This window comes from Rattus rattus, chromosome 4, assembly GCF_011064425.1.
Source record: "Rattus rattus isolate New Zealand chromosome 4, Rrattus_CSIRO_v1, whole genome shotgun sequence".
NCBI classification, from domain to species: Eukaryota; Metazoa; Chordata; class Mammalia; order Rodentia; family Muridae; genus Rattus; species Rattus rattus.
In genome coordinates, this window is record NC_046157.1 from 148,364,054 (window position 1) to 148,376,500 (window position 12,447).

Genomic DNA, 12,447 nt, shown 5'->3' on the forward strand with positions numbered 1-12,447 from the left:
GGAGGTAGAACGTTTTTATCTGAAGACTCTCCCAGGCAGCCACTGAGTTCAAATGGCACTTGTGGGTAGGAGAGGTGAAATCCACAATTAAAAGCCCCATGTTACTTGGTCCTTTCCTGAACACCATGATTCCTCCTATCTTGCCTTCAGTCTTTAGTGTTGTCATTTGAATATCTTCAATCTATCGCCTCTTTTTTTGTAACCCCATGGCCAGTTCCCCAGTTTGGGTCACCTACTCTTCCTCCAGCTAATGGACCCCTCCTACCATGCTGCCTGTTCCTGCTAATGTCTCTTCCATATAGAAGCCAGGGAATCTTTTAGAAACTCAGCACATGAGCCCAGTCCTGCTTTAAACCCTCCGGGCCGTTTCGTAGACCCCAGGCACTTTCCCCTGACTCCTGCTATCTTGGCGATGAAGATGATGGTCACCATTACCATAATTATTAATTTTTGTTTTGTTTTCTCTCCTCTCTGATCTATGTCCCCCTCCTCCTTTCTCTTCCCCCTCTCCATCTCCCTCTGTCCTCCATGACCTGGAGGACATATTCTCCAACTGTCATGATAACCTGATCTACCAGACTACCGGGAAAGAATGAGAAAGATGACGGACAAGGACCATCACTGGCATCACTTCATACTTCTCATTAGAGAAGAGCTTTGGGCATTTTAGCCTGGTGAGCACAAATCTGCCGGAGAGAGATGGGTCCATTCTAGACGTGCCAACATAACAAACTTCTGACCATGCTAGATCACAAGTTCGCCCCAGGAAAAGAAAGCCCATGGCAATGGTGGGCCAGAGAAGGATACAAACTCCTTGCTGTTTCGTCCCCAGTGTGTTATTGTTTTTGAAAATGGCACCGTGGTATTGTTATAAGCATTAAAAAAGGCTGCACGTGTAACGTGTAAAATGCTTAGCAATGGTCCTTGTGAGATGACAACCTGTGGGACATATGTCACGGACCCCCCAGAGCAATGATTACTTCTTGGTTTGCTTGCCTGTTTATTTCATGGCATGTTCTTGCTATGTAGCCCTGCCTGGCCTAGAACTTGTAACGATCCTCCTGCCTTTGCCTTCTGAGTGCTAGAATTATGGCTATGTGCTACCATTCCCAGCCAAAGATGCTTATGTTTTTGTCTTGAAACAGGGTCTCACGACATAGCCCAGACTGACCTCCAATTCAGGATCCTTTTGCCTCAGCCTCACTGGGACTATAGGTATGTGACACCTTGTCTGGCTCAAGAACATTGGTTTGCATGGTTTTTCTGATCTCCCTGCTTTTCCCTGGACAGCACGGCCTATTGTTTAGTTGATCTGACTTGTGCAGGGAAATCTGCTTTAGGCTGGAGGGACTGAAAATGAAGATTGCTACTCTGTCTTGGCAACAAACTGAGTCTTCTCTAGATGCAGCAGCACTGGTGTGGTTTTGATAGGAAATGGCCCCCACCTTATGAAAGCTTGGTCCCAGATAGTGGTGCTAATATTCAATGATGAGTTTATAATTGAATGGGCTGTGAGAAGGTGGGACCCAGCTGTAGTGGTTGGAGGCATGCTTCTGAAGGTCTTGACCCCAGACCCTCTACCTTCTCTGTCTCTGTTTCCCAGATGTCATGAGGGGACTGTCAGGATACAGAATGGAACTTCAAAGACCATGAGACAAGATAAACCATTTCTTTTGTTTTTCTCAAGTTTTGGGTTTTTTGTTTGTTTTTTTTTTTCTGGTGGCTAAAAGCCAACCCATTCGCGGGCTATTCGCCATGTTTGGGATATTTATAAAAATTAATTCCTGGGCCTCACTTTAGAGCTATGAAAACAGAAGCCTTGAAGTGAGGGACGGCCTTTAAATGGCCAGGGAATTCTGATGGCTGACAGATGCTAGTTAATAGACCTCTGACATACCCAAGAACGCAGAATGGGCCGCCAAGAAACATGAATTCCATAGACACTCTCCTTCTTCATACTTCAGTTCATTACCAACAGAAGAGAGTCTAGAACCTAGGCCCCGAGAAGGCTTGGGTGAAACAGGAGAGCCAGCGCTCACTAGGGCACAGCACCATGGTTCTGGGTATGTGACGTGACAATGGATCAGTTACCTCTGCCTTATTGCTGGCACAGCCATGCTGAGACAGAATCGTGTGATAGGCCCACCCCATTCTCTTCTGCCAGGTGAGGAAGGACCTGTAGGGACATTTGCCTCATGGCTGAAGTAACCTATACATTGGTCCTGCTCAGCAGGGTGGATTCCATGGCTCTAACAACTTAAATAATTTTTATTACAAAAGAAAGACCAAAACATTCCCAAAATTCTCCCATGGGTTTCCCCCTCCATGCAAATAAATAAGGTGAAGGAGACAGACTGGAGGAGGGGGCGGAGGTGTGGATCAGCAGAAAAAGGAGCTTAGCCTGGGCAGGGGTGGCAAGGACATCCAGGCTCCTTCCCCAGTCCCAGGTAGTAGGGTCACATTGCCTGGATGAGAATCTGCCCATTGACCGCAAAGACTCAGGGGTCTGGAGGACTGTGGCCTGCAGGGAAGGTCAGGTTTCAGGATGTCCAGGCTGACGGTCTTTCAGTTCTGGGAGGCAATGAGTCCAGCCAGCTCCCTGCTGGCTCCTAGGGAATCTAGCAGCATCAACTGAGGTGTGAGCCCACCTGCGGGCAGCCTCTCTTCATACTGTGGTCAGTTGCCAACAGTAAAGTCACAAACCCAGGTCCCAAGAAACACTAGAGTAAGCAGTCCGAAGGCAGACGGAATGGGTCCTTCCTGTGCAGGGAGGTGGGGTGTGTGAATCGCAGTCAGAGCTAGCTGGGTCTTAAGGTCTCTAGGGAAAGAGAGCCTACCACGCCCTTGTCAGCTCAGTTCACAGCTCTACCTCTACACCAAGACGAGGGGGCGGGGCCCAGCACTACCTGGTCAAGTCTCAAAGGTGTCTCCACTCTGGAGCAGAGGACGGAGATCCTCGGGCCAGGCGTCTTCCAGGGCCAGAACCTTCCTGGTGAGGAGGTCTTTGGATCCAGCATAGCAGTTCCAGGAGGGCAGTGGTTAGAGTCCCTTCAGCTTCCTGCCCCAGACATGCCCAGTGGATGGAAGGTGCTCTCTTCTAGCAAGAGACGCCCCAGGCGGTAGAGCAGCTGAGGGTACCAGTGAACACCTTCACTTGGGGTCCAGCTGCCCCATGGCAAGCTGGGAAACAGTCGCAGGGGCCAGAAGGCCAACTGAGCCAGATGGTGGTCAGACACAGCTGCGAAGCAGGAGGCTACCACATCCTCCACCACGAGTGTCCCGTGCCTCGTGAGAGGAGCATAGGACCCAAGGGCCACGTGGGTGGAGACGGCTGCCACCCGAGCAGGCTGGAGGCCTGGGACCCCTGCTACCAGCACATATTGGCCTGGCTGCACGTGGCTGGCAAACGTGGCCCGGAAGCGGGCTGCTGGTTCTGTATGATTGTCCGCAACGAAGAGCAGGTGGGCAGGCGTGAGTGCCAGCCGACGTGGAGGATCCTGAGTCTCGATGACCTGGAAAGCTCTCAGCCTGTTTGGCTCACGGTCCAGGAAAATGAGCACATCGCTGAAGGTGGGGTTCCCATCTTCCCCCATGGCCAGGACCCGGTCTCCTGGCTTCACAGCTGACAGGGCCACACGCTCCCCAGTTTCTAGGTGGACCTGGGCTCCCGCAGGAAAGCAGCCACCTGTCTTGGCAGCAGCGGAATGCTCTGTAGGTAGAAGGGACATAAGGTGTTAACTGCTCACATTCTCAGGCAGTGTCCCTCCCCCAGCACCCTAGCCCAAGAAAGCTTCTCTTGTTTTCAGATGACCCTCCCCCATCGCTATACCCTGGCCTCTGATAACCCACCACCAACCCATAGTTTGATTCTCTGCCCTTCTCCCTAGCCCAAACCCTAGCCAATAAGAGGAACACACAGGGGCTGGAACACCAGATGATGTCCCCACTAGATTCTGCCATGAATCCCAGAGGCTGGAGGTCAGCAGAGTCACTGGTTACTTGTGACCTGAACCCAAGAAAGCTGCAAAGTTGTGGAAATGGGGGCGGGGGGAGCTGGCTTGGCTTTGCTGGGGTCTAGATAGTTTGTTCTACCATTTGATCAAATACCTCCATGAAATGGCCCTCCCAGGCTGCCATCCCAAGTGCTGTGACAGAGCCGACCATTGAGACTATGGAAGTTAGAGAAACACCAGCCCACAGAGAAAACAGATTCCTGAAACATCTTCAGAGTGGGTGCTCAGGGGTGGGTCAGTGGTAAGGACAAAACCCATCACTTTCAGTTCATGTGTTGCTGGGCATAGTGGCATCGGATGACAGGATGGAGGTCAGTGTTTGGAGTCAGGAGTCATGAACGGAAGAGGCCAGTTGGTGCGTTGACCTCTGGACCGGTGTTCATAGATGAAGTGGGTGTGATTTTACGTACACACAGTTGGAATGTCAGGTTGTGGGTGGGGGGAGGTAGGATCATCCTCGTGAACCCCGGTGAATCAAAAATACCAAAAATGGTCTAGTGTGCCAGTCTGTGAGTGCAACCACTATAGAGCCCCATGTAGAGGGGCGTGTGCAGCTGAGTGGAACCCACAGAAGAACCATGTGAAGCGTTCATGAGTGGGTTAAGTGTACGTGACAGGGACACTGGTGAGACTGGGGAAGAGGGGCAAGGCTCCAGTGCCTGCCAGTTTTGATCAACAAGGCGGCCAATCTGGGAAAATCCACTTTATTGAGTCCATTTCCCTCCAAAATATCCAGTTTTGGGGATCTGGGGAGGAGACTGGGGACGCTTGCGCCCCACTGGGAGGCCTGACCTGCACTTGGGTGGTAGGCTCTGAACCTCTGGGCTTCTGGTCGGGCACTCTGCTGTCTAGATACACTCTGGTCCCTAGCCCCATCATGCCTTGTTCTGCATGGGCCTGGTTCGGGGGACAGTGGTGCCTGCCAACCTGGCTTCCTCCATCTCTTCAACTTGTTCTGTCGTGCACTTCCTGTGGCAGTCTCTGGGCTGTGGACTACCAGGTCAGCACTCAGTGGAATAGGCCCTATCTCTCTAGGCTCCTGCCTTGACACTACCGGACATGGGAGGAGCACGCAGTCCAAAGCAGCTGCAGGGAGCGCTGCTGCCGCCTCGGCAATCCTCTTCCCTCGGGTCCCCGCCTCCATCCCCTGGTGGCCATCTTCTCCTTCTTGGCCTTAACGGGCCTTGAGCTGCCTGCCCATGCCCTGCGGCCCCGGCCCCGGGCCCAGCCCCCCGGCAGCAGCGGCTCACCAGACTTGACAGAGCAATGAACGTGGGCCTTGGACTCGTAATACACCCAGTCGAAGCCGGCCTCCACTGCTAAGCGCGCCAGTAGTCCGTACTTATTTCGGTCGCGGTCTGAGGTGGTGATATCCACCGCGCGGCCCTCATAGTGTAAAGATTCCTCTGAGTGATGGCCGTCTTCATCCCAGCCTTCCGTCACCCGCAGCTTTACACCCGGCCACTGGTTCATGACAGAGATGGCCAGTGAGTTCAGACGGTCCTTGCAGCGCTGTGGAGGGGAACGAGCTCGGAGTTAGGGACAGGAGCCCACCCGGGTGCGGGTGCAGGTGACAGAAGATTCGACTGACTCTCCCACAACGCTCAAGGGACTTGGAAAACTTGGGAGGACCTCTGCCTTTTTCCCTTAGGAATAGAGGACTCTAAATGTGTTCTCCCAGCATAGCAGCCAGGAGTCCCCAGGGAACTAGGCCACATAGTGGCGCCAAGGATCTGGAGGACGCATGGAGTCACGCACTCTCAGGGGACTCTTCTCCAGTCTGTGGAGATCCGCTTGGCTCCCTCTCACTTGCTGGGCGTTCGGACTCGCCACAAATGTAGCTATGCTTTTCCAGAATCGGGTTGCCTGGTTTTACCTAGGCATCAAGGTGCGTCATCTGCGGCGAGGGAGGAAGATTTAACAGTTCACTGCCTGCGGGCTGGCCTGCTAGGCATGCAAGGCCAAAGGTGCCCAGTAGGTGTCACCGCAGCCCCAGAGCTGAGGCCACCAGATCCCGAGCCCTGCCAGCACGGCAGGTGCAGACCCAACAGCAGCTCGGGTCTGGGGGTGTGTTGGAGGAAAATTCCAGTTCTACTTAGACCCCTCCAGCAAGTGACATGAAATATTCCCGTTGGAACTTTCTTTTGAGCCCACATCTGCCCATGCTTAGCTGGAGACCCCTCAAGCAGAGAGGCAGAGAGCCAGTACCCCTCCTATCTGACTTGGACACAAGGGGAACCCCCCCCCCACACACACACACAAGGGACCAGAGAGCTCTCACACCTCCACCAGGATGCAGTGTCCCTATTTAGGAAAGAATCGAGAAGAAAGCGAGCCTCTGATTTCAAAAAACTGGCTCTGAATCCTCAGCTCTCCCTTGAACAGAGTGAATGTAGAGTTGCACTCTGGGGACACGAGAGCTCATCAGTGGTGGCCGCCTATTCAGGAGCCCCGACCAGGGACCTGCACTTGACTGAGGAAAGGGGTTGGAGTTTCCACCTAGAGGAGGGGGCCCTCCACCTGTCATTAACACCTAAGTAAGGTGCGAGGTCCTTCTGCCCCCACAGAGCTCAGACCCTACAGACCCTTGGACTTAACCTCAGGAGCCAACAGTGACTACAATCCAAGGCCTGGGCGTCTTTCGTACTGTGCAGCCTGGCTTGAGGGTGCTCACCGCCCCCCGGGGGGTGTAGCTCGGCTCTGTTAGCTCCTTCTAGATCCCCGTGGTCCCGTTCTTAGACCTCACATACATCGGTCTGTCTTACTAGCCAGCTGCCGCTTGACTCTTCCCCTCTACCCCCTCCTTCGGCGCTCGCTTGTCAATGATTGCCCAGCCTGTGGCCCGGATCCTTATCTGCATTCCTCGGCGCCCAGCCCGGCCCGGCCACCGGCCAACCTTCGGCCCCGACATCGGCCGGCCGGCCCCGGCGCCAGGGTGCATGCTGAAGGACGTGGTTAAGTTGCTCTCCCTAAAGGCAGCCGGCTAACAGGGAAAGAGAGGATAGACCCTAGCGGAAAGGGGTGTATATCTTTCCCAAGGCACACCAGGCTTCGGAGAAAGAAGTGTGCGACCTTGATGTCTGCTGGAGTTGGGTCCTGCCCTTTGCATGCAGAGATAAGTTAGTGTCAGCTCTGCTCCCTGCCTTTCCTAGGCATCCCTACTCCTATTTCCAATCCTTCTTGTCCGTGCCACCAAGCTCAAGGATCCCCCAAGCTTGGTCTCAGAGCCTGAAGGCTCCAGGACCCCACCCTTTAACCGCAACCGCGCCGCTCAGCCCTCGCGACAGACACGTGGGCTCCCTCGGCTGGTTCCCTTTCCTACCTCTGCCTCCACAACTTTTCCCTGCTATTCCTTAAGCCCAGAACCAGCCAAGACGCTGCTCCAGGAAAGGGTAGCGCAACTAACCAAGGGCACAGGGGGGGAAAGCGAGGGAGGCCACGGGGTCCCTGTTGTCCTGAGATTCTTCGCCTCAGGGATGCCAAATGGCTTCAAAATGACCGGGGCTGAGCTGTGAGAAACGTTAGGCCGAGAAGGATTTCGTGGTCCCTGGAGGCACAAGAGGCAGCCAGGTCGAGGTACCTTCAAGTGCCAGATCTGACCTGAGCTGCCAGCACTCGCGGGCAGAGGGGCGGCCCGCCAACCTGCTGATCTGTGAGGCTTGGCAGCAGTAGAGAGCTCCTCTTAAAGACACCGGGCGGGATCCGGGATGCCAACACTCCCGCGGGATCCCTTGGCCAGCCCGTCTTGGGCAGAAAGACACCCGGGATTCACGAGAAGGGCAGGTGCCAGGGGGCGTGCCAGGCAGTCGAGAAAAGGTGCCAGGCGAGAGGATAGGGCCGGGCAGGTGGTGATGTTTCGATGGCGCGCTGGGAGGACCGATCGCGCTCACCTGGGTCATGAGGCGGTCGGCACCCGTGTTCTCCTCGTCTTTGAAGATGATGTCGGGATTGTAGTTGGGGGTGAGCTCCTTGAAGCGCTCAGAGCTGCGCGCGATCTTGCCTTCGTAGCGCCCGCTGGCGCCCAGGGTCTTCTCCGGCACGTTGGGGCTGAACTGCTTGTAGGCAAGAGGCACGAGTTTACGAGGCGGCCTCCGGCGGCTGCCCACCACCCGGCCCGGCCCGCAGCCCCGCGCCGCCGGCACCAGAAGCAGCAGCAGCAGGAGCAGACAGAAGCGCAGTCGGGGCCGGAGCCAGGCGGGAGACATGGCCGGGTAGCCCGGGAGAGCGACGGGCGAGGGCGCCTGGTGGGCTGATGGGTGGGTGCGTGGCTGGCACAGCTTCGGGGACTCAGGCGTCTGGGTGGCTCTTGGGGACTCCAGGCGGGGGCGCCATGGGCAACGCGACGCGGCTCAAGGCCGGCGGGACTCAGGTGCGGGGCGGGGGCCCGGGGCCCTGGCTGGTGGCGGCGTGCTGTCCCCCTCGGCGCCTCGACTCTGAGCTGCCCGGCTCGCCGGCCGCCAATAAATAGGCCGGCCCGTTTGTTTTGGCAACGCGGCGACGGCGGGGGGCGGCGGGCGGCGGGGCTGCGGGCCGGCGGGCTGGGCTGGGCTGGCCCGGCCGGCGGACTGGAGGGACCCGCGGTTAGCACCCCGGCCCGGCGGTCAGGCGGCTCGGGCAGAGCGGGAGCTGCTGCCGTCTGCGGCGCAGCACGGGGTCGAGTGAGAGGGGAAATGGAAGAGATCCGGGCTCGGGACCCGCGCAGACCGCACCCTATCCATGTCCCTGCCTCCTGCGCGCTCGACAGCGAACCTGCAGCAAGGGCGGCACAGCCTCCTCCCCCTCAGGCGGGCGGCCCCAAGGCTAGCCAGCCCTGTCCCGCGCGCTCCTCAGCCGCGCGTCCACCCGCCCGCTGCCCTTTGCGCCCCCTGCGCTGCCTGCGATTGTCCTGACGGGCCTCACCCCTCCCTGGTCTCGCCTTCCCGTTCCTCGCGGCTCCGGGGAGCCCCACCAGGCGCAAACCTCCTGGACAGGAGATGCCACCCCCACGGAGACCGCAACCCACGTCGCAGCCGGACGCAAGAGGCGGGGGACAGTGGCCGGACCGCACAACCGCCTACGGTGTCCCCTGCGGAGAAGCAAACCCAAAAGCTGGAGGTCATTCATAACCTAGTGCCCCACCCTGGCGCTGGCAACACTCCTTTTCTCAGCTTGGAGGAACAGGGTTCTGTAATGACCCGGTACACAGCCCCACAACCCGGGACCCTATGCTGCTGAGCACAGAACTGGGGGGTGGGGGTGGAGGCAATGTAGCCTTGTCAAGGGTCAAATAGGGCTGGAAACACTGTTAAAACAAACAAGGGAGATGAAGGTGAAAAGGGAAAGGCCAAGACAGAAGATCAGCTAAAGCACTAAAGCAGGGACATCCACGGAGTTGGAAGAGCACTGGCGTGCTGGGTTAAAAAAAAAAAAAAAAAAAAAAAAAAGACCCCAAATCCCAAACCACCTGCAAACAGGCGCTGCGCGGGAATCCCGCACTCTTGGTTCTACTTCACAAGTGTTAGAAGCCATGGACGCTGCAGAGGCTGCCAGGGAAGGGGATGAAGGTTGTGCGCCTTAATAGAACATTCAGGAAGGCAGAATGAATTATAATCTCTACTGCCCAAACCAGAAGAGGCAAGAGTGTAACGGGCACAGCTCACCACTGCAATGTCAAATCGTGTGCCATTTGCAACAGGATCCACAAATTCAATAAAGTTAGAATTAAAAAGTCCAAGCTTTCTCTCTCACCCTCACCCTCACTCTCACCTCCTTCCCTTCTTTACAAATGGAGTCCAGGCTAGCCTTGAGCTCTGTATTCTCTCGCTTCCATTTCCGGAGCGCTGGAGTACCACAATGCTAGACATAAAAGAGAAATCATAACACTACACTACACACACACACACACACACACACACACACACACACACACACACACTTGCCCACTTTCCTCTGCCAAAAGAAACCCATCTATTGTGACTGATTTATATTTGAAGTCCAGGTAGTTTGTTTTGTTCATGTATTTGAAACAGGATCTCAGGTAGCCAGGCTGATCCCTTGCCACATAGTTGAAGATGGCCTTGACCTACTGATCTTCCTGACTCTGCTTCCCAAGTGCAAGGTTTACAAGGTGCCCCTACTCCAGATTCAGATCTCAAAGCACCATTGTGTTCTGAGAAAAGGGTAGCTTTGGGATGTACACATCGTCCAGCCCCTCACCTCCACCTCTTAGACAAAGTCTCACTATGTACTCTGGATGGCCCGGAACTCCCTGTGTAGATCTTGAACCCACGTCTGCTTCTGCCTCTCAAGTCCTAGGAACACAGGAATATTCCACCGAACCAAACTCCAAATTCTTTGATCTCAAATTCTAGATGTAGCCTAAACATGTAAAGTAATCTCAGGGTTATTTTTCAAAGCTTGGAGTTGTAAAAGTCGGTAAAAAAAAACATGAGAGAAATAATTTCTGGACATGGGGATACACACACACACGCAGAGAATCAGCTTTGGAGATTTTGCTAATTAGATAAAGCTCCTGTTACAAAGAGAAGGTTTGCAGCAGGTAACCCTCCACAGTGAGTGTCTCGAAGTGCACACATCTTCAATTCCTGCATCTAAGAGATCAGCCTGGCAGAGAAGGTTTGAGTCTTAGAGAAACCCAAGCCCAGCTCAGGAGGCAGTGCTCGGCAGAGACGCACTTGATGCCCAGCAGGGCTCCACTGCCTATGCAGCTCTTATTTGACATGTGTCAGATCTTTAGAGACTTACGTTCAAAAGGAGAAGAATCACAGTGTGAAAGAGGAGACAGGGCAAAGCAAATAGATGGCCAGGTATTAGAGCCCAAAAATAGTCCTTTAAAAATGGTATTCTTGAATGTTTCACGAATGTATGCAATGACTCCATGTGGTCATATTTACCTGCTCCCATTTCATCCAAGATGCTGGGATGCTTGTGGAAAATCACAGAGCCTTGGGTTCGATTCCCAGTATTTGTGGGCCAGGGAGTGGTGGGGCTCTGTAGAAGTCACCAGGAACTCTGTTTATTTGATTGGAGACAAGATCTCGCCTGACCTTGAACTGGCAATCCTGTCTCTTCTACTTTGAAATTATAGGCATGCACTATGAAACCCTACAGCCTGCAGCACTTCAAGTCAGGGCTTTAAGAACTTGGATCATTGGAGCTGAGGAGAGGCTCAGCAGAGAGGAGCTCTTGCTGCTTTTGCAGAGGACCTGGGTTTAAATTCCAGCACCCACAGCTCAGAACTGTCTCTGGTCCCAGGGTATCCAACACTATTTTTTTTAAAGATTTATTTATTCTATATAAGTACACTGTAGCTCTCTTCAGACACCCCAGAAGAGGGGCAACAGATTGTGGTTGCAGGGATTCGAACTCAGGACTTCTTGAAGAGCAGTCAGTGCTCTTAACCACTGAGCCATCTCTCCAGCCCTTCCTCTTCTGACTTCTATGAGTACTGCATACATCTGGTGCATAGACGCATGTGCAGGAAAAACACATACAATAATAATAATAATAATAATAATAATAATAATAATAGTAATAAATATTTTAAAGAACTTAGGTTTTTAGCTGCTGGTGTTCTTAGCCACTCAGATGTTGGGTGGCTTCTGAACTAAGCCAGTCCCTGCATAATATCAAAAATCCTAACACTTTTTCTGACCACCACCAAGCTGCTAGCATTATAATGAGAGATCTGAGATGCGCCATTCTGGAGGCACTAATGGTCTGGGATACCTTGTCCTCGACCCAGCCTCCTCAGGGCACAGTGCGCCCTGGCTAGGGTTTGTCCGCAAGGGTGTTTTTTTCTTTCATATTAGATCTCATCTATTAGGTCTCTATCTTGAAAAACGAAAAGCTATTGCGTTAGAAATACGATTTATTTTCTTGTCTAGGAGAGCAAAGGTCTGAATAATGGGTTGTAAAGGACTGGAAGGGCTGACAAGACAGCTCGACAGGTAAAGATACTTGCTACAGAGGATGACAGCCTGAGTTTGAGCCCCAGAGCTCACATGGTGAGTGGAGAGACAGATTCCCACAAGTTGCCACTGTCCACACAAATACATCCCCTTTCTCTCTCTCCCTAGCTCTCTCTGACTCTCTGTCTCTGTCTCTCTCTCTCCTCTGTCTCTCTCTCCCCCACCCCGTGTGTGTGTGTGTGTGTGTGTGTGTGTGTGTGTGTGTGTGTGTGTTCACGTCTCTATTTTTAAGGCCCAGTATGGAATCAGAGGCAGGCAGATATCTATGTGTTCAGACTAGCCTGGTCTCAAACAAAACAAACAAACAAACAAAAAACCAACCAACAACAACGAAAAATGTTTTTAAAAGGGATTTGAAAATACACCATAGGACCCAGTAACTTAAACATCTGTTTGGTAAACAACCATTTGACATTTTTAGTGAGTTTTATTTTAATGCTGTAGTAGAAATGCAGTATATTTAT

General features: G+C 53.6%; 1 protein-coding gene across 1 annotated transcript; it reads right to left on the reverse strand.

The window, feature by feature from the left end:
- Nucleotides 1–2,248: 2,248 nt before the first annotated feature.
- On the reverse strand, nt 2,249–8,362 carry Ihh (Indian hedgehog signaling molecule). Its single transcript, XM_032901370.1, has 3 exons — nt 7,904–8,362; nt 5,264–5,525; nt 2,249–3,709 (listed from the first exon to the last, which is right to left on the reverse strand). The coding sequence occupies exons 1-3, from the start codon at nt 8,216–8,218 to the stop codon at nt 3,051–3,053; spliced, it is 1,236 nt and encodes a 411-aa protein (XP_032757261.1). The 5' UTR covers nt 8,219–8,362; the 3' UTR covers nt 2,249–3,050.
- Between the last annotated feature and the right edge of the window lie 4,085 nt (nt 8,363–12,447).